This window comes from Neophocaena asiaeorientalis, unplaced genomic scaffold (assembly GCF_003031525.2).
Source record: "Neophocaena asiaeorientalis asiaeorientalis breed wild unplaced genomic scaffold, Neophocaena_asiaeorientalis_V1.1 scaffold346, whole genome shotgun sequence".
NCBI lineage: Eukaryota > Metazoa > Chordata > Mammalia > Artiodactyla > Phocoenidae > Neophocaena > Neophocaena asiaeorientalis.
In genome coordinates, this window is record NW_020175400.1 from 2,017,116 (window position 1) to 2,041,203 (window position 24,088).

Consider the following 24,088-nt stretch of genomic DNA (forward strand, 5'->3'; position numbering starts at 1 on the left):
CTCATGGACAACTTGAATGATTGAAATCAAATGAATCTCAAATTAATTAAACTGTTAAACGCAGTTTCACGAGGAGGAAAAAATATGCAGCTTTTTAATTATTTTGCTTTAGCTAACGGATTTGGAAAAGTGCTTTCTTGGAATTATTTTGCTTCAGTGTAGGCTGGGAGCGCCCAGGAACTAGATACCTTTCACTACGTAGAGTTGAAGAAAAAGTCAGTTTGAAAGTGGGAAATGTTGAGAATATACGTGATAATGTGAATTTGAATTTTCCAAAGGCGTTACTCTGGAAAAAAGAAGCATCATTATTTGCCTCCTGCCACCCGACGTTTTATTTCTTCGTGGCTAGGTTTCAAAATGTTAAGTACGTAATTGTGAAACCGTAGAGTGGAAAGTGTCAGAAAACTTATGTTCAGGCCTCAGCAACACCTTATTTTACCCTTGTGTCAAGTTAACAAAAATCTCTTTCAGACTTCATTTCCTCTTTTGTCAAGTAGAAATGAAAAAAAAATTTTTTTTACCTTTTTCGTAGAATTTTTTAGCTAGGTTACATTTTATTATATCGATTTTATATTAACATTCAATAACACTATTCAACTTGTATTTGCATTTGTGTGTGTGTGAATTTTTCTCTCAGGTTTTTTAAAGTGTTATTGAGATACGTTACATACCATACAGTTCACCTTTTAAAAATATACAGTAGAATGGTTTTTAGTACTTTACAGAGGTATGCAACCATCACCACAATTTTAGAACATTTTCATTATCCCAAAAAGGAACCCCTTACCCATATAGCAATCATTCTGTGTTTCCCCCTCAACTCCCCCAGCCCTAGGCAACCACTAATCTACTTTCTATCTCTCTAAATTTGCCTATTCTGGACATTTCATATAAAATGGAATCATACAATATGTGGTCTTTTATGACTGGCTTCTATTACTTAGTATAATGTTTTCAGGGTTCATCTATGTTGGAGTGTGTATCTGTTCTTTATTCCTTTTTATTGCCAAACTATATTCCATTGTGTGGATGCGCCACATTTTGATTGTCCATTCATCAGTTGATATTTCCACCTGTGGCTCTTGTGAATAATGCTGCTGTGAACACTGATGTACAGGCTTTTGTGTGAGCATGTATTTTCATTTCTCTTGGGTATATATCTAGGAGTAGAATTGCTGAGTCACGTAGTAACTTTATGGTGATCATTCGGAGGAACTGCCAAACTGCTTTCCAAAGTGGCTGCACCATTTTGCATTCCTATCAACAATATATAAGAATTCCAATTTTTCCACCTCCCTATCAACATTTTCTATTATCTCTTTGATTAAAGACATTTTAGTAGGTGTAAAGTGGATTCTTGCAGTTTCAAAAATTTTTCTAATGACTAATAATGTTGAGCATCTTTTCATGTCTTTATCGACCATTAGTTTATCTTCTTTGGAGAGCATAGGATTTTTATAAGACCTAAATTAACTCCTAAGTGAAAGTTACCTTGAAAACTGCAGAGTACTAAAAGATATGAGGGATTATTAAAATGATTGAGAGATGTAAGCAATTGGTAGTTTGCTATTTTGTTGAATTAGAAATTAGGTAACCTCACCATTTCATAGTGCTTACCCACTGACTATCACCACTTCCCTGTAGAATCAGAAAAAAGGCTTTGCAAGATGTTTTGGTCAGTTTAAAAAAGTGCTGATGCTTAGCATGTTTTGTATTTCTGGGTACACAGAGTTAATCCTTTACAGCATCCTGGCGTCTGTGAGCTTTCTGAATTCTTTAAATGGAAACCAGAAAATAGTGATTGATTTACTCAAACTTACAGTGACCAGTTATTAGCAAGTTTTCATTTATCCATTTGGTAAATGAGAGAGCCACTGTATACCAGTGTAAGTCAAGGTTATGAAAAGTAATTTCTCCACAATGACATTTTCCCTGTTTTTTCCTGTTTCGTTTAACTAACCATTTCAAGTCTAAATTCAATGCTGTAGAAAGAAAGGGGTTAATGTTACTTGAATCTATGTTCTGACTCTTTAAGGGAAGTCCAATCTGAAGGTTTTCTTAAGCTTTGCTACTCAAAATGTTGTCCTCAGACCAGCAGCATTGTTATCACCTGGAAACTTGTTAGAAATGCAGTCTCAGGACTTAGCCCAGACCTACTAAATTAAAATCTGCATTTTAACAACATTCCCGGGTGATTCATTATACATTGAGATTTTTTTTGGCCCTGCCACGTGGCTTGCAGAATCTTAGTTCCCCAACCAGGGATTGAAACTGTGCCTTTGGCAGTGAAAGTGCAGAGTCCTAACCACTGGACTGCCAGGGAAATCCCATTATACACTGGGCACTGGTCTAGAGCTTTTAATTACTTTTGTCTTTTTTTTTTTTTTTTGGCCATGCAGCATGTAGGATCTTAGTTCCCCGATTAGGGATGGAATCTGAATCCTCTGCATTGAAAGCGCCAAGTCTTAACCACTGGACCTCCAGGGAATCCCTACTTCTGCCTTAATGATTGATTTCTCCCTCCCACTATCCTTTTTTAAAAACCATACTTACTATGAACTTCATATGTATAAATAGAAATCAAATGTGAGTTATCAAGAGATTCCATCACAGTTGAGCTTTCTGGAGTGTAGTAAGTGAAAAAAGGTGTTTATACCTCTGCAATTGTTCAAGATTCTAATCTAAATAGAACATTTTCTGTCTTTCTCTGTAGTACTTTGTTGGTAACACAGCATCTTATATGTAATGTCTGTATTACCAATACAGAAGATGGCAAATGCAGGTTTTTAAAGCACGTACACGATTACATCTTGACTTCCTTAAAGTGTTAGACCTATTAACGTTTGTTATTTGCCCTGGCATAGATGTTTTCTAGAGTAAGACAAAATATTTCAGAACCAGGCCTTCTAGTTATTCTTTGACCTTGTATGAGAGTTTGTCAGTTCTCCTTTTCTTGGTTATTCACAGTAAAGAAATATCAGCTTACCTATCAGGACGGTAATGGTTAGGGACTAGATATCTAGGTAAATATACCCTATTTTAATTCCTGTAACAGAGCCGTGTCGTCAGTTTTTCCATAGATTCCCCTTTTACTTTTTCTCTACTCATCATTTCTATCTTTTCTGTAAACTGGTACCAAATGTTCAAATCATTCCTAGTTTGGAAGCCCTTGCCTTCCTGTCCATCCTCACTGATGGGATGTAGTTTTTCAGACTTTCCCACTGATTCACTTTATTTCTTTTATTCCATAGCCAGAAGAAATTCAACAGCAGATTATTCGAGAGACCTTCCATCTAGTTCTCAAGCGGGATGACAACATCTGTAACTTCTTGGAGGGTGGAAGGTAAATGATCAGTTTTCTCCCCATACATCCACTTTTTTTTTTTTTCTTTTGTGTTATGCGGGCCTCTCACTGTTGTGGCCTCTCCCGTTGCGGAGCACAGGCTCCGGACGCGCAGGCTCAGTGACCATGGTTCACGGGCCCAGCCGCTCCGCCGCATGTGGGATCTTCCCGGACTGGGGCAAGAACCCGTGTCCCCTGCATCGGCAGGTGGACTCTCAACCACTGTGCTACCAGGGAAGCCCCCCATACATCCACTTTTGGGTGGCCTTCATCATTATTGCTTCTTCAGGCAGTACTCAAGTGTCAGGTGAGTACCTGATGCAACTTGAGCTGAGCTGAGCTAAATCTGCTCAGGGAGAGACCCAGTTCTGTTTTGGAAGCTGCTAAATGGTTGTGCTTCAGATATTTACAAGTTTGGTGCCTGGGAGGGTGGGCAGAAGAAAAGGGGAGGTAAAATGGCTTTAGGCACCTCTGCCAAATTTGGTTGCCGTTCACCTGGTAGAAATGGCCTGTTGTTTGGCCTGTCCTCCCCCTTTCTGTTGGGCCCCTTCTCCTCCCTTGGCACAGAGCTTGTCTTTGATATATTCAGTTAAGATATAGGCATTTAAATGTTCCCCATCTTCCACAGTTTGATTGGTGGCTCTGACTACAAACTGATTTATCGGCATTATGCTACCCTCTATTTTGTATTTTGTGTGGATTCATCAGAGAGTGAACTTGGGATCTTGGACCTCATCCAGGTATGTGTAGCAGGTAATGATGGCAGCCACTTCAGAGAGTTTGCATGGGATTTTTGAGTAAAACCATCTGTAGATCCTTTTGTCAGTCTCTTTTTTGATACTTGGTGAAAGTTACTAGATGTCCACCAGATGGTGCTATGAGAAAGCTCCTTAGCAACCTTTAAAAATTCCTAGAGATTCTTCTCCAGCCCTCTCACTCCCTTAGTTTTCTTATACGAGGCAGAGTCCTAACCAGTTCTTATACCAGTTCCAATGTGTGTACTCACCCCCACCCCAAGCAATTAACTCAGTTCTCCATGGACAGTAACCAGGTGTCCCATAAATTTGCTCAATTCTGACACTGTCTATCTGGAGATAGATACCAGTCTCAAGTCCAGGTTGTCTGTCACCTGTGCGTCTGACTGACAGCATATAGCTTGAAGATTTCCATGATTTCCTCCTCAGGTTCAGTTTATTTGCTAGAGTGGCTCGCAGAACTTTCTAGAGAAACATTTTACTTACTAGTTTACCAGCTTAATTTAAAAGGGTATAACTTAGGAACAGCCAGATGGAAGATGGGGAAAGGGCGTGGAGCTTCTATGCCCTCTTCAGGCACGCAACTCTTCTCGAATATCCACATGTTTACTAGCTTGGAAACTCTCCGAACCCTGTCCCTTTTGGGTTTTAAGGAGGCCTCTTTACATAGGCATGATTGATTAAATCATTGGCCATTGGTGACTGATTGAGTTTGCAGCCCCTCTCCCCTCCCCAGAGGTCTGGAAGTAGGACTGAAAGTTCCCACAATCACATGGTTTGTTCCTCTGGCAACCAGTCCCCATTCCTGGGTGCTTTCCAAAAGTCACCTTATTAACAGAACAAAAGGTACCTTTATCACTTAGGAAGTTCCAAGGTTTTTAGGAGCCCTGTGCCAGATACAAGGATGAATACCAAATATTTCTCATTATAAGTTACAGTGTCACATCATGTTTTAAGTTTTTTTTCAGGTATCAAACTAAATGACATTTAAAAATGCATACTTTGTATTTTCACTTGTAACTCTAGCCTAAAGCAAAGAAGCTTAATGTTTTATCTAGTCTGACCAATCTTGACATAGGTAAACATTTTTTTTAGGCTTTTTGAAAATTAGAAATGGCTTACAGATTTCTTTTCATTACTTTCATGGAAACTGAGATATGTAAGGACCCTGTACTGGGAACTATTAATTTAGTACAATTCCATCATTTTGTACATGATATTCTAGATAGGCTTTAAGTGACTTGAACAAGTTACTTAAGTTGAAAGCACTCAGAAGGAGCATGCATTAAAACCTAATAACAATTATAGAAAACTCTAGCTATAGATTATAAAATTTACATGCTTATAACTATATTTTATTTTGTTAAGATAAAATTAAAGAAGCTAAATTTAATATACCTTGGGACAAATAAATGGAAATTTTAAATGTGTATTTTTATTTCAGATATACTACACTCTTCCAAAAAGTTATATACTTGGACATAGCAATTTTTAAATTTTATTATTTTCTTTTAAATTTTATTTATTTATTTTTATACAGCAGGTTCTTTTTTTAAATTTTTTATTATTTTAATTTTTTTTTTTGCGGTACGCGGGCCTCTCACTGCGGTGGCCTCTCCCGTTGCGGAGCACAGGCTCCGGACGCGCAGGCTCAGAGCTATTTTGTACACATTAGTGTATGTATGTCAATCCCAATCTCCCAACTCATCCCACCCTCTTTCCCTCCTTAGTGTCCATACGTTTGTTCTTTACATCTGTGTCTCTGTTTCTGCCTTGCAAACCAGTTCATTTGTACCATTTTTCTAGATTCCACATATATGCGTTAATATACGATATTTGTTTTTCTCTTTCTGACTTACTTCACTCTGTATGACAGTCTCTAGGTCCATCCACATCTCTACAAGTGACCGAACTTTGTTCCTTTTTATGGCTGAGTAACATTCCATTGTATATATGTACCACATCTTCTTTATCCATTTGTCTGTCGATGGGCATTTAGGTTGCTTCCATGACCTGGCTGTTGAAAATAGTGCTGCAGTGAACATTGGGGTGCATGTGTCTTTTTGAATTATGGTTTTCTCTGAGTACATGCCCAGCAGTGGGATTGCTGGCTCATATGGTAATTCTGTTTTTAGTTTTTTAAGGAGCCTCCATTCTGTTCTCCATAGTGGCTATATCAGTTTATATTCCCACCAGCAGTGCAAGAGGGTTCCCTTTTCTCCACACCCTCTCCAGCATTTTTTTGTAGATTTTCTTTCTTTCTTTTTTTATAAATTAATTAATTAATTTTTGGCTGTGTTGGGTCTTCGTTGCTGTGCATGGACTTTCTCTAGTTGCAGCGAGCGGGGTCTTGGTTGCGGTGCGCAGGCTCCTCACAGCAGTGGCTTCTCTTGTTGTGGAGCATGTGCTCTAGGTGCAAGGGCTTCAGTAGTTGTGGCATGCAGGCTCCGTAGTTGTGGCTCACAGGCTCCAGAGCACATGCTCAGCAGTTGTGGCTCATGGACCTAGTTGCTCTGTGGCATGTGGGATCTTCCCGGACCAGGGCTTGAACCCGTGTCCCCTGCATTGGCAGGAGGACTCTTAACCACTGCACCACCAGGGCAGTCTCATTGTTTGTAGATTTTCTGATGATGTCCATTCTAACCAGTGTGAGGTGATACCTCACTGTAGTTTTGATTTGCGTTTCTCTAATCATTAGTGATGCTGAGCAGCTTTTCATGTGCCTCTTGGCTCTCTGTATGTCTTCTTTGGAGAAACGTCTATTTAGGTCTTCGACCCATTTTCTGGTTGGGTTGTTTGTTTTTTTAATGTTGAACTGCATGAGCTGTTTATATATTTTGGAGATTAATCCTTTGTCCATTGATTCATTTGCAAATGTTTTCTCCCATTCTGAGGGTTGTCCTTTCATCTTGTTTATAGTTTCCTTTGCTGTGCAAAAGCTTTTAAGTTTCATTAGGTCCCATTTATTTATTTTTGTTTTTAATACCATTACTCTAGGAGGTGGGTCAAAAAAAGATCTTGCTGTGATTTATGTCAAAGAGTGTTCTCCCTATGTTTTCCTCTAAGAGTTTTGTAGTGTTCAGTCTTACATTTAGTTCTTTAATCCGTTTTGAGTTTATTTATTTTTTGCTGTATGCGGGCCTCTCACTGTTGTGGCCTCTCTCATTGCGGAGCACAGGCTCCGGACACGCAGGCTCAGCAGCCATGGCTCACGGGCCCAGCTGCTCCGTGGCATGTGGGATCTTCCCGGACCAGGGCACGAACCCGTGTCCCCTGCATCGGCAGGCGGACTGTCAACCACTGCACCACCAGGGAAGCCCCTTTGAGTTTATTTTTGTGTATGGTGTTGGGGAGTGTTCTAATTTCATTCTTTTTCATGTAGCTGCCCAATTTTCCCAGGACCATTTATTGAAGAGACTGTCTTTTCTCCATTGTATACCCTTGCCTCCTTTGTCATAGATTAGTTGACCACAGGTGCGTGGGTTTATCTCTGGGCTTTCTGTCCTGGTCCATTGATCTATATTTCTGTTTTTGTGCCAGTACCATATTGTCTTTATTACTGTAGCTTTGTAATATAGTCTGTAGTCAGGGAATCTTATTCCTTCAGCTCTTTTTTTTTCCCTCAAGATTGATTTGGCTATTCGGGGTCTTTTGTGTCTCCATACAGATTTTAAGATTTTTTTGTTCTGGTTCTGCAAAAAATGCCATAGGTAGTTTGGTAGGGATTTCATTGAATCTGTAGATTGCCTTGTGTAGTATACTCATTTTCAGAGTATTGATTCTTCCAATCCAATAACGTGGTATATCTCTCCATCTGTTTGTGTCATCTTTGATTTCTTTCATCAGTGTCTTACAGTTTTCTGAGTAGTTCTTTTACCTCCTTAGGTAGGTTTATTCCTAGGTATTTTATTCTAATCTCATAGCATTGTGGTCAGAAAAGATGCTTGATATGATTTCAGTTTTCTTAAATTTACCGAGCCTTGATTTGTGACCCAAGCTGTTATCTATCCTGGAGAATGTTCTGTGTGCACTTGAGAAGAAAGTGTAATCTGCTGTTTTCGGATGGAATGTCCTATAAATATCAATTAAATCTGTCTGGTCTATTGTATCATTTAAAGCTTGTGTTTCCTTATTAATTTTCTGTCTGGATGATCTGTCCATTGGTGTAAGTGAGGTGTTAACATCCCCCACTATTGTTGTGTTACTGTTGATTTCCTTTTATATAGCTGTTAGCATTTGCCTTATGTATTGTGGTGCTCCTTTGTTGGGTGCATATATATTTATAATTGTTATATCTTCTTGGATTGATCCCTTGATCATTATGTAGTGTCCTTCCTTGTCTCTTGTAGCATTCTTTATTTTAAAGTCTATTTTATCTGATATGAGCATTGTTACTCCAGCTTTCTTTGGATTTCCATTTGCACGGGAAATCTTTTTCTATCCCCTCACTTTCAGTCTGTATGTGTCCCTAGGTCTGAAGTGGGTCTCTTGTAGACAACATATATATGGGTCTTGTTTTTGTATCCACTCAGTGAGCCTGTGTCTTTTGGTTCGAGTATTTAATCCATTCACATTTAAGGTAGTTATTGATATGTATTTTCCTATTACCATTTTCTTAATTGTTTTGGGTTTGTTTTTGTAGGTCCTTTTCTTCTCCTGTGTTTCCCTCGAGAAGGTCCTTCAGCATTTGTTGTAGAGCTGGTTTGGTGGTTCTGAATTCTCTTAGGTTTTGCTTGTCTTTAAAGCTTTTGATTTCTCCATCAAATCTGAATGAGATCCTTGCCGGGTAGAGTAATCTTGGTTGTAGGTTCTTCCCTTTCATCACTTTAAATATATCGTGCCACTCCCTTCTGGCTTGTAGAGTTTCTTCTGAGAAATCAGCTGTTAACCGTATGGGAGTTCCCTTGTATATTATTTGTTGTTTTTCCCTTGTTGCTTTTAATAATCTTCTTTGTCTTTAACTTTTGTCAGTTTGATTACTATGTGTCTTGGCGTGTTTCTCCTTGGGTTTATCCTGCCTGGGACTCTCTGTGCTTCCTGGAGTTGGGTAGCTATTTCCTTTCTCATGTTAGGGAAGTTTTAGGGAAGTTTTCAAATGTAATCTCTTTAAATATTTTCTTGGGTCCTGTCTCTCTTCTCCTTCTGGGATGCCTATAATGTGAATGTTGGTGCATTTAATGTTGTCCCAGAGGTCTCTTAGGCTGTCTTCATTTCCTTTCTTTTTTTTTTTTTCTTTATTCTGTTCCATAGCAGTGAATTCCACCATTCTGTCTTCCAGGTCACTTATCCATTTTTCTGTCACAGTTATTCTGCTATTGATTCCTTCTAGTGTATTTTTCATTTCAGTTATTGTATTGTTCATCTCTTTTTGTTCTTTAATTCTTCTAGGTGTTTATTCTTTAATTCTTCTAGGTCTTTGTTAAATATTTCTTGCTTTTTCTTGATCTTTGCCTCCATTCTTTTTCTGAGGTCCTGGATCATCTTCACTGTCATTATTCTGAATTCTTTTTCTGGAAGGTTGCCTATCTCCACTTCATTTATTGTTTTTCTGGGGTTTTATCTTATTCTTTCATCTAATACATAGTCCTCTGCTTTTTCATTTTGTCTATCTTTCTCTGCATGTGGTTTTCGTCCCACATGCTGCAGGATTGTAGTTCTTGCTTCTGCTGTCTCCCCTCTCTTACGTTTTATTTATTTATTTACACCCATTCACGTTCAGAAAATGACTTAAAATGGTTAGTTTTAAATTTTCATATAGTATATTCACTTATCATATATAAAAATATAAATAAATACTAGAAACATCCAAAAAAGATTCATCTCTAAGATAATTTTAAATGCTTTTTTTTTTGGCTGCATTGGGTCTTTGTTGCTGCCTGTGGGCTTTCTCTAGTTGCGGGGAGTGGGGGCTACTCTTCTGAGTGGGCTTCTCATTGCAGTGGCTTCTTTTGTTGCAGAGCACGGGCTCTAGGCATGCAGGCTTCAGTAGTTGCAGTGCGCGGGCTTTAGTATTTGCAGCATGCAGGCTCAGTAGTTGCGGCACGCAGGCCCTAGAGTGCATGGGCTTCAGTAGTTGTGGCACGTGGGCTCAGTAGTTGTGGCGTGTGGGCTCTAGAGCTCAGGCTCAGTAGTTGTGGCGGACGGACTTAGTTGCTCCGCAGCATGTGGGATCTTCCCAGACCAGGAATCGAACCCATGTCCCCTGCATTGGCAGGCGGATTCTTAACCACTGCACCACCAGGGAAGTCCCTTTAAATGCTTTCTTAACACCTGAGTTCGATTGGACATTGAGAGTCAATGTGGCATAACAGAAAGAGCTCAAGATCTAGAATCAGAAAACCTGGATTTGAATCATGGATCTACCATCTGATATAGAACTACTAGGTTGTAAAAATGGAACAGACTTACAGGTACAGAGAACAAATGGGTGGTTGCCAGAGGGAAGGGGGATGGAGGTGGAGGGCAAAATAGGTGAAGGGGATTAAGAGGTACAAACCTCCAGTTATAAAATAAATGAGCCACAAAGATATAATATACGGCTTAAGGAATATAGTCAATAATATTTTAATAACTTTGTTTTGAAAGGGATGGTTGCTAGACTTACCTTGGTGATTGTATCATAATGTATGCAAATCACTATGTAGTATATCTGAAACTAACATAATGTTGTATGTCAACTGTATTTCAACTAAAAAAGCCCAAAATACTAGGTTGTAGAATTCAGTTGTGACAATGTACTGTATATTATTGTACACTGTAGAATGCTATAGGAATGTGCATATAATAAGTGTATTAGAAAATAAAGGTAAAATATATAGTGGTAATATATTTTTAAAATTGAGATGCAGTTATTAGAGGAGATGCACTTCAAGACAAAAGAGAAATGCATATTAACAAGACAAAACGAGAAGTGTAACTTTATAATGTCGTGGACATTTATTAAATACTTAGTATGCACTGGATTTGGGAAGATAGATAAAGAAAAGGTAAAAATAATAGGAACTAAGAGTTTTCATCATTGAAAAGACAATAAAATCAGTAAATAGTTATCCTAATATAAAGAGGATAAAAATCAGAAATAGAAAACATTAAAATGTTTTAGCGGATGATATACATAGTTATAATGCCAATATATTTGAAATAGCTGACCTCAAAAAATAAATATCCAAAGACACTGAATCCAATATCAGGATGAAATAAGAAAGGTAAAATGAAAAACTGACTCCCTAATAGACTCAGTAGATTTTAGTATAGTAAGACCTCTATTATGTAAGTTATTTTTTAGACTCAGACTAAAAAATCATACTGCTTAAGTGTATTTTATGGAGTAAATTGGTTATGATCCAAAAGCTTCTCACAAAGAAAATGTGAGTCAGATACTGCATTTAAAAAAAAAATTTATTTTATTTTTGGCTGCGTTGGGTCTTCGTTGCTGTGCACAGGCTTTCTCTAGTTGCGGAGAGCGGGGGCTACTGCTTGTTGCCGTGCGCAGGCTTCTCATTGCAGTGGCTTCTCTTGCTGCGGAGCACAGGCTCTAGGTGCGTGGGCTTCGGTAGTTGCGGCACGTGGGCTCAGTAGTTGTGGCTTGCGGGCTGGAGCACAGGCTCAGTAGTTGTGGTGCACAGGCTTAGTTACTCTGCAGCATGTGGGATCTTCCTGGACCGGGGATTGAACCTGTGTACCCTGCATTGGCAGGCAGATTCTTAACCACTGCACCCCAGGGAAGTCCCTGATATTGCATATTTTTATTGGACAGAATTATTAAATAAAATCTTAACGAATAATCAGTTGAACCAAGGAGTCATGAGACCTGGCTCTTGTTTTGGACTCTCCTGTTAGCAAGCAGCATGGTCTTAAATCATTTAAGTTTTGTTGGCGTTGGGGTTTTTGTTTTATGTTTTGGCTCTGTCTGTGTGTGTGTGTGTGTGTGTGTGTGTGTGTGTGTGTGTGTGTGTTTATTTTTATTTATAAGTATATTATGTGTTCTTTCTAGCTCTAAAATTCTTTCTCAGGAATACTGCATACTAGAAGAATTATTTATTACGTCCAAATAATCTTTATTCCAAGGATACAAGTCAGTTTAACAATGACATATTCTTAGAGTCTCTATTACAACAGTAAGAAAAATATAACTAATATAATTTCATCAGTATGTGCCGAGAGAAATGATTACCCAAATTATGTTTCTGAAATACTCTTAGATTGGAATCGGAAGCATTTTTACTTGATTATTTAGTGCATGTTTTCTTTATTCAGTATAAACTATTTATTGTTGAAGAAATAATACACTTATGTGGTTCAAAATTCAAAAGGAATACCAAGAGTATACAGTGGAAAACATCTTTCTTCTCTTCTCCTCCAGTCACCCAGAAACAGCCAATTTTAGTTTTAAAACCAAGAGCCAGAGCCAGTGTTATCTCAGGGGAGAAATCTACAGGCATTTATGAAAACAAGGTGTCTCTTACTGTTATTCTAATTTGAGCAACATTTGTAATGAGTGATTAAAAAAGAAATGAAGAAGTAACATAGTAAAGGAGGAGAGAGGTAAGTTATTACTGTAAGAGAGCCTGATTATGTACCTAGTAAACCTTAAAAAAAGGGGGGAGATTGTGGCAAGTAATGAATGATATGAGCAACATGGCAGAATATGAGATCAGTTCGTCAAAATTGAATTTCCTATTTTTTGTGAAAACAGCTAGGAAATTCATAATTAAAGAAATTTCACTTACAGTAGTGACAAAGGATATTTAGTGTTTAGAAATTAACTTAGTATGGAATACTTGATATTGATTCCAATAAAATTATAAAATCTTTGTTTATTTATTTATTTATTTGGCTGCATTGGGTCTTAGTTGCAGCACGTGGGATCTTTAGTTGCTGCATGTGGGATCTAGTTTCCTGACCAGGCATCGAACCCAGGCCCCCTGCATTTGGGAGCATGGAGTCTTAGCCACTGGTGGTCCCTACAATTGTAAAATTTTAAAGGAAAATCATAAAGGAATACTTGAAATCAGTGGAGCTATAAGCCCCTTATTGGGAAGAGTTGAGCAAAGATGACAGTAGTAATCAATAGATTAAATGGGGAACCAAGTATAAATCCAGAAGATCTTTTTTTTAAAAAATTTTTTTTTGGCCATGCCACATGGCATGCGGGATCTTAGTTCCCCAACTAGGGATCCAACGCGTGTCCCCTCCAGTGGAAGCACGGAGTCTCAACCACTGGACTGCCAGGGAAGTCCCAATCCAGGAGATCGTATAGAACTTGGTAAAGAGAAAGTTTATGAGGAAAAGTGAATGGCCAAGAAATGCAGAAGTATGTTCTGAGGGAAGAAGGGCAGTAATGAGTGACTGGCTTCACTAGGCTTCAGAATATATAATGGTTGCAGATGAAATTATTATCTACCTAGAAATTCCAAAACAATCAACTGGAAAACAATTAGAATGAGCAATATAGTTCAGTAAGGGACTGGATACAAGTTTAATGTATAAAAACTAATAGCTTTCCCTTAGCAATAATAAGTTAGAAAATATAATATTTAAAAGGGGCACATTCACAGTAGGAAAACCTTCCTTAAGATACCCAAGAATAAATGTAAAAAATGTGTAAGATCTATATGAAGAAAACTTTAAAATTCTACTGAAAATATGATAAAAGAGCAAAATAAATGAATAAAACATACGCTTTGCCTGTGGAAAAACTTTTAAAACTCAGTACAGTTGACCCTTGAACAACACAGGGGTTAGAGGTGCTGACCCACCATGCTGTCGAAAATCCCTATATAATTTACAGTAGGCCCTCCTGTATACCTAGTTCCTCTGTGTACACGGTTCCTCCATATCCGTGGTTTTGCGTCTTCAGATTCAACCAACTGGGGATTGTATAGTACTATAGTGTTTACTATTGAAAAAAATCTGAGTGTAAGTGGACCCGCACTGTTCAAACCTGTGTTGGTCAAGTGTCAACTGTACTTCCAGCTTATAAATTACTGAAAACCCAATCAGAATCCCAATAAGATTATTGCTGTTTTTTAAATAATTTTTATTGTAAAACGTATATACAAAAACTACGGAAAACATGCCTATGCAGTTTGAGGAATGCCAATAAAATGAAACTCTCACCCAGATTAAGAAATAGTACATTGCTAGTACCTCAAAGCCCCTGTATGTCCCTCCTCAGTTCCGTCCCCCTTGTTCATTGCATCCTTCTTCAGACTTTTTAAAGACTTTATTTTCCTTCTTTTCTTTTTCTTTTTTTTGGCTGTGTTGGGTCTTTATTGCGGCTCACGGGCTTCTCTCTAGTTGTGGTGTGTGGGTTTTCTCTCTCCAGTTGTGGCGTGTGGGCTCCAGAGTGAGTGGGCTTTGTAGTTTTTGCAGCACGTGGGTTCTCTCGTTGAGGCACTCGAGCTCAGTAGTTGTGGCACATGGGTTTGGTTGCCCCATAGCATGTGGGATCTTAGTTCCCCAACCAGGGATCGAACCTGCATCCCTTGCATTGCAAGGTGGATTCTTTACCACTGGACTACCAGGGATCCCTTTCTTCAGACTTTTAAGTTGATCATTGCTTTGCTTCTCTTTATAGTTTTATCATGTGATGTATATTCCCTAAATGATACTTTGTTAGTTTGGAAAAACTGAGTGTAAGTAGTTGTGTAAGGAAAGGATAATTTGCCACTACTAGATGAAAGCTCCCGCAAGAAGATAAGCTGAACAGTGTCACCATCTGACTTCAGTATCCCTGAGGGTTTACAAGAGGCCTTTCTGAGGAAGTCTGAGGGCAAGCTCATGTGAGTGATTCTGGGGAAACTTAGAGCTCACTGTAGTTGGGGCATTAGCCTTTGGCTGTCTTGGAGGAACATGGACAGGAGGAATGGACCACTGTGTATTTTCTGCTTCTCACCTTTTCATAACTTCTGTATTTCAGGAGTAAATCAAAGCAGAACATTTCAATGGGGGATGGGTAAAATGAGTATTCTCAGCTGATCCAGGTGGCAGAGCAGTAGAACAGATACTAGATGGTTTGATTGTTTCCATTTTCCTTTTTTTTATTAGTTTGATTGTTTTCATTTTCCTTTTTTTTAATTAACCCAAATAGAACTACTGTAAGTCTTTATGCAAACTGTTGTGTCTCTCACACCCCAATGAAATTCCTGGGTCAAGGGATTAATATTTCTAATTATAATTCATGTTGCTAGATAGATATTCGGGAAGGTTATATTAATTTATAATGCTTCCTGAAGTATATGAGTTTATGTTTCTTCCTAACTCCAGCATTGAAATATGTCATTTTTAATTTCTACTCGGAGGTGAGTGGTACCTCACAAATGTCTGAATTTTTATTTTTATTAATCATGCCAACTTTTCCCATGTGTGAATTTATTTATTATTTATTTTTTTTTTTGCGGTACGCGGGCCTCTCACTGTTGTGGCCTCTCCCGTTGCGGAGCACAGGCTCCAGATGCGCAGGCTCAGCAGCCATGGCTCACGGGCCTAGCCGCTCCGCGGCATGTGGCATCTTCCTGGACCGGGGCACGAACCCGTGTACCCTGCATCGGCAGGCAGACTCTCAACCACTGCGCCACCAGGGAAGCCCCCATGTGTGAATTTACAGTGTTCTTTTTCATGTAAACCTTTTGTAATATAATTGAAACATTTGTCCAGTTAAGTCTAGTTCCTGGGTTATAATATTATATTTCATTTATTGTAAGATACACATTTTTTCACACTTTAATAACTAACATGAGGATGTATATTACAGTAGATGACATCTTACAGTTACAATTGACAGCATTTTTTTCTTTGTTAATATAAAAATAATGGTTTGTCTTATAGTCAATGAAAAAGTAATTCTTTGTATATTTTTGTTTATTTTAAAACTTTTTTCTAAACGATTCTATTAAATGTGAATAATCCATTTATACCTCCTCTTGTTGAAGAAACCTTAATATATAATATGTTAAGTTTAGAGTAAAATCCAAACTCCCTATCACAACCTGCAAGGCCCGACATGGTCTGGCTCCTTTGTCTCTCTGTCCGATCTCACCATATACACTGTCACCTTCACTGTAGCCATTCCAGCCTTCTTTCTGCTCCTCAGGTCCAAGTACATTTTTGCTTCAGGGCCTTTGCACCTGTTCTATCCACTGGCGTGATTTTTCCCAGGTGTTTCCCTCTTCAGCTCTTCAAATGACTGGCTTCTTCATTCATGACTCAGCTCAAATGTTAATCCTCAGAGAGACTTTCTTGACACTCTGTTTGAAGTAACCTCCATCACATCATCCCATTTACTTCCTTCAGAGCATGTGTGACAATGGAAAAGATCTTGTTTATCTGCCTCATTCTTCCCACACCCAGAACATAACCAGACAAGAATGTGACTTGCTGACTGAGGTATCCCCAGAGTACACCCGTGTATGCCTAGTGCACAGTAATCACTCGCTATTTAGTGTTTACTCTTCACTTTGTTCCACTGAGTTATGTTTCTCTTTCTGTGTTAATTTTGCACTGTTTTACTTGTTGTTAATATAGGTTCATATCCCAGTAAGACCGGTTATTCCCCTTGGGTGCGGTTCTTTTTCAGAATATTCTCCAATAGTTATAACCATTTATTCATCCTTATACATTTTTGAATAATTTGTAAAGGTCCCAAAAGTCCCTGTTGGATTTTAATTAGAAGTGAATTTAAAGTAGCATTTCCTTGCATTTATTCATTCCTTTCAAATCTTACATTACAGTTTTGTTTTTCAAAAAAGGTCCTGGGCTTCCCTGGTGGCGCAGTGGTTGGGAGAACGGAGCACAGGCTCCGGACACGCAGGCCCAGCGGCCATGGCCTACGGGCCCAGCCGCTCCGTGGCATGTGGGATACACATGGACCGGGGCACGAACCCATGTCTCCGGCATCAGCAGGTGGACTCCCAACCACTGCGCCACCAGGGAAGCCCAGGATATTAAGCTTTTATTCATCATTATATTCACAAATATTTCTTTACCCTTATACAGCCGTCCCTCTAATTCTTACTTTACGCTCTTCATTATTTGCACTTCAGCATAGTTGAAGCTATCTACTTTATGTTTATCTCCTCTACTTCTTCACTAGTCATAAGTTTATCTTCCAATTGGGACAAAATTCCAAATCATTTGTTTTCAATTAAAAAATGTTTTAATAAGTTTTTAGCACAAAGATTATTTAAATCTTTTTAACACACACAAGATTTATTTCAGTATATTCTGAGATATGGAACTGAGTTTCTTTTTCTCTGTATCATGTTCCAGTTTCTTCAAATTATTCAGTCTCCCATTGTTTTGCTACTTCTAGTTTAACTTAAATTTCTGTATAAATGTAGGCCCCTTTTTGGAATTTCAAGTACATTGTTTTGGGTTTTTTAAATTATACAAGTAGTACCTAGATATATTCTTTTTATTTAAAAAAGTAAGGTTTTTTTTTTAAAACAGTTTTATTGGGATATAATTCACATACCATACAGTTTATCCATTTGAAGTGTGTAATTGAGTGGATTTTAGTATATTCACAGAGTTGTATAGCCATCATCACAACCAATTTTAGAACATTTTCATCACCCCAAAAAGAAACCTCTTACTCATTATAGTCACTTCCCATTTCCCTCCAACTGCCTCCTAACTCCAGCCCTAGGCAACCATTAATTTACTTCCTGTATCTATAGTTTTGCCTATTATGGACATTTCATAAAAATAAATTTGTATAATATGTGGTCCTTCTGGACCACAGAAGACTGGCTTCTTTAGCATAATAGTTTCAATATCCATCTGTTGTTGTAGCATGTATCAGTATTCCATTCCTTTTTTTATTATTAATTTTTATTGGAGTATAGTTGATTTACAATGTTGTGTTAGTTTCTGCTGTACAGCAAAGTGAATCAGTTATACATATTATCTACTCTTTAGATTCTTTTCCCATATAGGTCATTAAATATATTAAGTAAATATATTAAGTATAATGGAGAAGTCCTCCCCCTTAGCATTCACTCCCCTCTCATATACCACTCCTCTTTCTAGAGGTAGCCACTATTAAGCCTTTTAATGCATGTACACACACAGACACACACACACGTCACATACATTATTTAATTTTTAAGTAAAAAGTAATCTCACTACATACATAGTTCTGCAACTTGCTTTTTTAATCACTTAGAAGTCTTGGCGCTTTTTCCACTTCATATATGCTTTTTAGTGATGCATGATTTTCCACAATATTAATATATCATAGTCTTTTATTTATAATCTTTTATTCAGTACCCTACCTGTGGGCATTCAGGTTTCTCCCAGTTTCTTCCTATTGCAAATTATTGTGCAATGATATCCTTGCACATGCATCTGTATGCACGTGTTAGTTTCTTTAGGATAGATTCCTAAAATTGGAATTGCTGCTTTAAAGATGTGTGCTTTTTAAATTGTTAGATAGTGCCTAATTGCCTCTCCCCAAAGTCCTATTTCCCCATAACCTTACCAGCTTTAAATATTAAGGATATTTTCAAATGTTTGCCGTCTTATGGGTGAAAAAATAGAAATTTGTTGTTTCCCCTAGCATGCTTGAATACTAGTGAGGCCACATATCTTTTACTGTTTACCAGTCATTTTGTATTTGAAAATGTCTGACCATAGCATTTGTCCACTTTTCTAATGGCTCATTTGTTTTTGTTTTTTTTTAATCTATTTATTTATTTATTTATTTTTAAATTTTTTGGCTGCATTGGGTCTTTGTTGCTGTGCGCGGCCTTTCTCTAGTTGCGGCGAGCAGGGGCTACTCTTCGTTGTGGTGTGTGGGCTTCCCATTGCGGTGGCTTCTCTTGTTGTGGAGCATGGGCTCTAGGCACGTGGGCTCAGTAATTGTGACGCGCAGGCTCAGTAGTTGTGGCGCATGGGCTTAGTTGCTCCGCGGCATGTGGGATCTTCAGTTGTAGCGTATGGGCTCAGTTGTTTCATGGCATGTGGGATCTTCCCGGACCAGGGCTCAAGCCGGTATCCCCTGCATTGGCAGGCAGATTCTTAACCACTGCGCCACCAGGGAAGTCCGGCTCATTTGTTTTATTCATTTGTAAGCGTTTGTTTTTTTCCTAACTTCATGGATACTAATCCTTTTCTGTTATATTTATTGCAGATATCTTCTCCTAGTCCATTTGTCTTTTAACTTTATATAGTTTGGTTTGCTTGTCTTTCTTCTTGTAGCTTGAAGGTATATAAAAATATTCTCCAGTATTGCCATTGCTTTTTTTTTCTTTTGAGAAAACCATTTTTATTATTATCACCACCCAGCTTATTTGTGCTTGATTATGTAGCACATTGGCCAGATTGTCTAAAGAGATCTACATAACATTTCTTTCATGTTTCAAGAGATGAAAATAACTAAAAAGTTAACAAAAGTACACAAGACAGTGGATGCAAAAAACTCTGTGTGTGAGATTTTATCCCATGTGCAGCTTTTATATATTTGAAAAGTAGAATTCATGAGCTAAAAAATATTGTCCTATCAAGTTTGTTTTTCTAAATTTTATTTATTTTTGGCTGCGCTGGGTCTTCGTTGCTGTGCGTGGGCTTTCTCTAGTTGTGGTGAGCAGGGACTACTCTTTGTCGCTGTGCGTGTGCTTCTCATTGCGGAGCACGGGCTCTAGGTGTGCAGGATTCAGTAGTTGAAGCACGCAGGCTTGGTAGTTGTGGCACGTGGGCTCAGTAGTTGTGACATGTGGGCTCTAGGGCACGCGGGCTTCAGTAGTTGTGGTGCGCAGGCTCAGTAGTTGTGGCTTGCAGACGCTAGAGCGCAGGCTCAGTAGCTGTGGGGCAAGGGCTTAGTTGCTCCATGGCATGTGGGATCTTCCCGGACCAGGGATCAAATCCATGTCCCCGGCATTGGCAGGTGGATTCTTAACCACTGCACCACCAGGGAAGTCCCCTCCTATCAAGTTTGATAGAAGTAGATTTAACCTGATTACAACACTAACACCATTATCATTGATTTAATAGTTGTAAAAAATGATGTTTTTCTTTTTTCCCCCAGCTTTATCAAGGTGTAATTGATGTATAACACATAACATTGTGTAAAGTTAAGATGTATAGTGTATTGACCTGATATACTTATATATTGCAAAATGATTACCACCGTATCAAGCTAACATCTTTTATCATGTCACAAAATTATCATTTCTTTTTTGTGGTAAAAATCATTTTTCAATATACTAAAGTCAGCATGACATCCATGCAAATTAGAATGCTAGCTGTTTGGTGCACAAGGACCTGACTTCAGAACAAGAACTCTGTAAGTCCCATACTTTTTTTTTTTTTGGCTGCGCCTTGTAGCATGCGGGGTCTTAGTTCCCCAACCAGGGATCAAACCCATGCCCGCTACAGTGGAAGCGTGGAGTCTTAACCACTGGACCACCAGGGAAGTCCCTCCCATACCTTAAATGTGTGATCTTTTTCAACCTGTATCCATTCCTCGCGTTGAAGAGTGAGACCCAATCCTACTCCTCTTTGTGTATGAGTTTATGATCTTTTCATACTGAGCATCTAGATTTCCACATAGTACTTCCTGTTGCTTCAGAGTCTTGTAACTTTCTTCATCAGCTGAACTATATCCAGTGTTTTCCTTTTTATTTCTGTTCAGCGAATTTCATTGGAGTCACAGCTGCTGTGTTATAATAGCTAAATGTGGCTATTCTGATCTCTGCCAAAGGTTTAGCTTGTGGGGCTGCCCTTTGAGCCTCTGTAGCTACCTGAGGAGTTACTTGTGTTCTTGATGGCAACAGGGCAGCAACATTGAGAACAGAATCTCCAGTAGCTGCAGCTGTTTCTTCTTGTTTTTGTTTTTACACCATTTCCTTTTCTTGTAATTTGTCTGCCCTTTCCAACCTTGTAGGATCAAGACCTTTTCCATTCCTTGCTTCTACTAAGGTGATGCCTTTTATGAGACTTAGATGTTGAATGACTTTTGCCTCTTGGTGACTTTCATTCTTTGTATTTGTGTCTGTTTTCACCATTTGCAGATGAATTTAGTTGCTCTTTTCCTTTGTGAGAAGAATGTTCTTTGTCATTTTATTCCCCAGATTTGTTTCTTAATTTAGTTTTAGATTCATGTCATATTATTTTGCCATCTGAGTCTGTAGCACCTTCGTTTCAGTCCCTTCATGCATTAGCATGCTGTTTGCTTATTATGCTCTGGCTCCTGTGGTTTCTTCCTACATTATGTGACTTTTGTTTCCTTTCTCTTGACCTTGATTATGATCTTGAATAATGATGTTTTGAGAAAGCTTTAGGAGAAACAGATACATCTGACTGTTCATTTTGATCTCTATCTGGGGATGTCTTTTCTGGAGCTATTTCATCTTATTCTGGATCACCAGCCTACTGAGAACCCAATTGTTATGGACTAAATTGTGTCCCCCCCAAATTTGTATGTTGAAGCCTTTAACCCCCAATGTGACTGTATTTGGAGACGGGGACTTTAAGGAAGTAAGTTAAACTAGGCCTAAGGGTGGGGTTCTGATCTCATGCAGCTGGTGTTCTTATAATTATGAAGAGGAAGAGACACCAGAGATCTCTTTCTTTCCACATGCACAAACCAAGGAGAGGCCATTCAAGGACACAGGGAGAAGGCAGCTGTCTGCAAGCCAGGAGGAGAAACTGCTCCTGCCAAACCTTGATCTAGGACTTCTAACCTCCAACACTGTGAGAAAATGTCTGTTGTTTAAGCCACACAGACTTAGTTACTACCATGTGGTATTTTGTTGTGGCAGCCCAAGCAGACTAATATACCAATCTTTTTTTTTTTTTTTGCGGTACGCGGGCCTCTCACTGCTGTGGCCTCTCCTGTTGCGGAGCACAGGCTCCGGACACACAGGCTCAGCGGCCATGGCTCATGGGCCCAGCTGCTCTGCGGCATATGGGATCTTCCCGGACCGGGGCACAAACCCGTGTCCCCTGCATCGGCAGGCGGACTCTCAACCACTGCACCACCAGGGAAGCCCCTAATACACCAATCTTAATTTCATTAACCCTCTTTAATGAAAACAGCCCCTTGGCACAGTGCTGCTGAGAAATATGGGCTGCTTCTCCTCACGTGTCCTGGCGCTAGGCAGCATCTCCACTTGCTGCTTTGAACAGTGTCAGCTAACCAGAAGCATCCCACAGAATGACTAAATCATTTCCAAGAGAGACCCAGATGGCATAAAATGGATCTGCCATTGCTTTGTTAGTTTTTTTTTGTTTTTTTTACATTTAGCTCAATATCTTTAAGGTATTTATATATCTGTATTGAGATAGATACTATATATATATATTTTTTTTTTGCGGTACGCGGGTCTCTCACTGTTGTGGCCTCTCCCGTTGTGGAGCACAGGCTCCAGATGCGCAGGCTCAGTGGCCATGGCTCATGGGCCCAGCCGCTCCGCGGCATGTGGGACCTTCCCGGACCAGGACACGAACCTGTGTCCCCTGCAACGGCAGGTGGGCTTTCAACCACTACACCACGAGGGAAGCCCAGGTACAATATTTTTTACCCCAAAGGATAGCCATTTGTCCTGACACTATTTATTGTCTAGGTCATCTTTTTCCCATCAATTTTCCCATCTTTATCAAAAATTGTATTTTCTTGGCATGGGAGGCTCCATGCAAAATGAAGTGCCTCTACCCCCAGACCTACCAGGGCAGGGCAGAGGAGGGGACATCTGCAATAGAGGGAGAGGAAGAGGATTTGGTGGTGCCAACCATTGGAGGCTACATGAATGCTGGCACCTGGTATGGGAGCTACAGATATGGAGGCAACTTGGTGACAGCAGGCTATAGTGACTTTTTCACAGACTGCTACAACTGTCGTGATTCTGGGTCTTCCTAGAGCATGTAAAAGTATTCCGCACAAAATCAACTTTCTACTTCAATTTTCTCAAACTTCAAAACCCAAAGTGTCTGTGCTGTGTCCCTGTGCTTCACTACTTTTGTCAACTGTGACTTTTTGGTGAAACTTATCTGAAATTCATAGCCTGTAGAATTTAAGACAATGGCAGTTTTTAATCATGCCTTGTCTTTGAACTTGATCTATTGACATTCACAATAAGTGGAAAACAATTTTCAGAGAATGCATTTTTGTTCAGACTTGCACAGGATTCTAGAACCAGCATTATTCAGCATTAAGGCAAAAGCCCACCTTTGCTTTTTATGGGAAATACTACTTTATTTAAGAGACATATGATGCATTGTAATCTACATCATTTTAATCTACATTACCTTAATTTACAGTAGGTTTTTTTAATGAACTCTGACCTTTTAACAAATTTCCAACTTGTGTTTATGCCTTTGATAGTAATGAAAATGATTTATCCCATCCAGAAAAAAAAATTGTTTTCTTATAAACATGTATATGTTTCAGTATTTTATATTCTGTCCCACTGATCCATACTTTAATTTCTATCTTAGTATTACACTCCTTTAATTACCAAAGCTTTACAATGAATTTTGATACCTAGTAAGACCAGCCATTTCTTATTATCATTGTTTGTCCAAATGTTCTTGGTATTCTTTCACATTTTATTTTCTTAAGAATTTTAGACTTTGTCAGTTTCATGTTTTAAAAAGTCCTCTTGGGAGCTCCCACACTTCTAAGTTCATTTTCTTCCTTTAAAACTATAGAACATGAATTTTAAAAGAACATACATACCCACAAGGACAGAGAGAACAGGAGAGAAGACAGTAGCAAGGAATTGTTTGAAAGAAGGGAAGTATGGATGCCTGGTATTCACTTGGCTGGTCCAAGGAGGTCACACCCCAGGCCAGCAGTAGAGAAAGCTGACAGCCAACCTGCTGCACACTGTGGAACCCTCAAAAGGCACAAAGCTAGCTGTACAGAGTCTCACTGTGGTGTGGGTGTGGAGTGGTCAAGGAAAGCTGAGAACCAGTTAGATCCCTAAGTCCTTTCTCCAATTCTAGACATAGTCGATGGTACAAGTCAGGGGGATTAGTGAACATATGA

General features: G+C 38.9%; 1 protein-coding gene across 1 annotated transcript in view; it reads left to right on the top strand.

The window, feature by feature from the left end:
* The window catches only part of AP3S2 (adaptor related protein complex 3 subunit sigma 2), a 57,994-nt gene that overhangs the window by 490 nt on the left and 33,416 nt on the right, over positions 1-24,088 (top strand). Inside the window, exons 2-3 of the mRNA XM_024766472.1 lie at positions 3,252-3,343; positions 3,972-4,083. Of these exons, the coding sequence (XP_024622240.1) occupies positions 3,252-3,343; positions 3,972-4,083 (204 nt within the window). The remainder of the gene's footprint in view (positions 1-3,251; positions 3,344-3,971; positions 4,084-24,088) is intronic.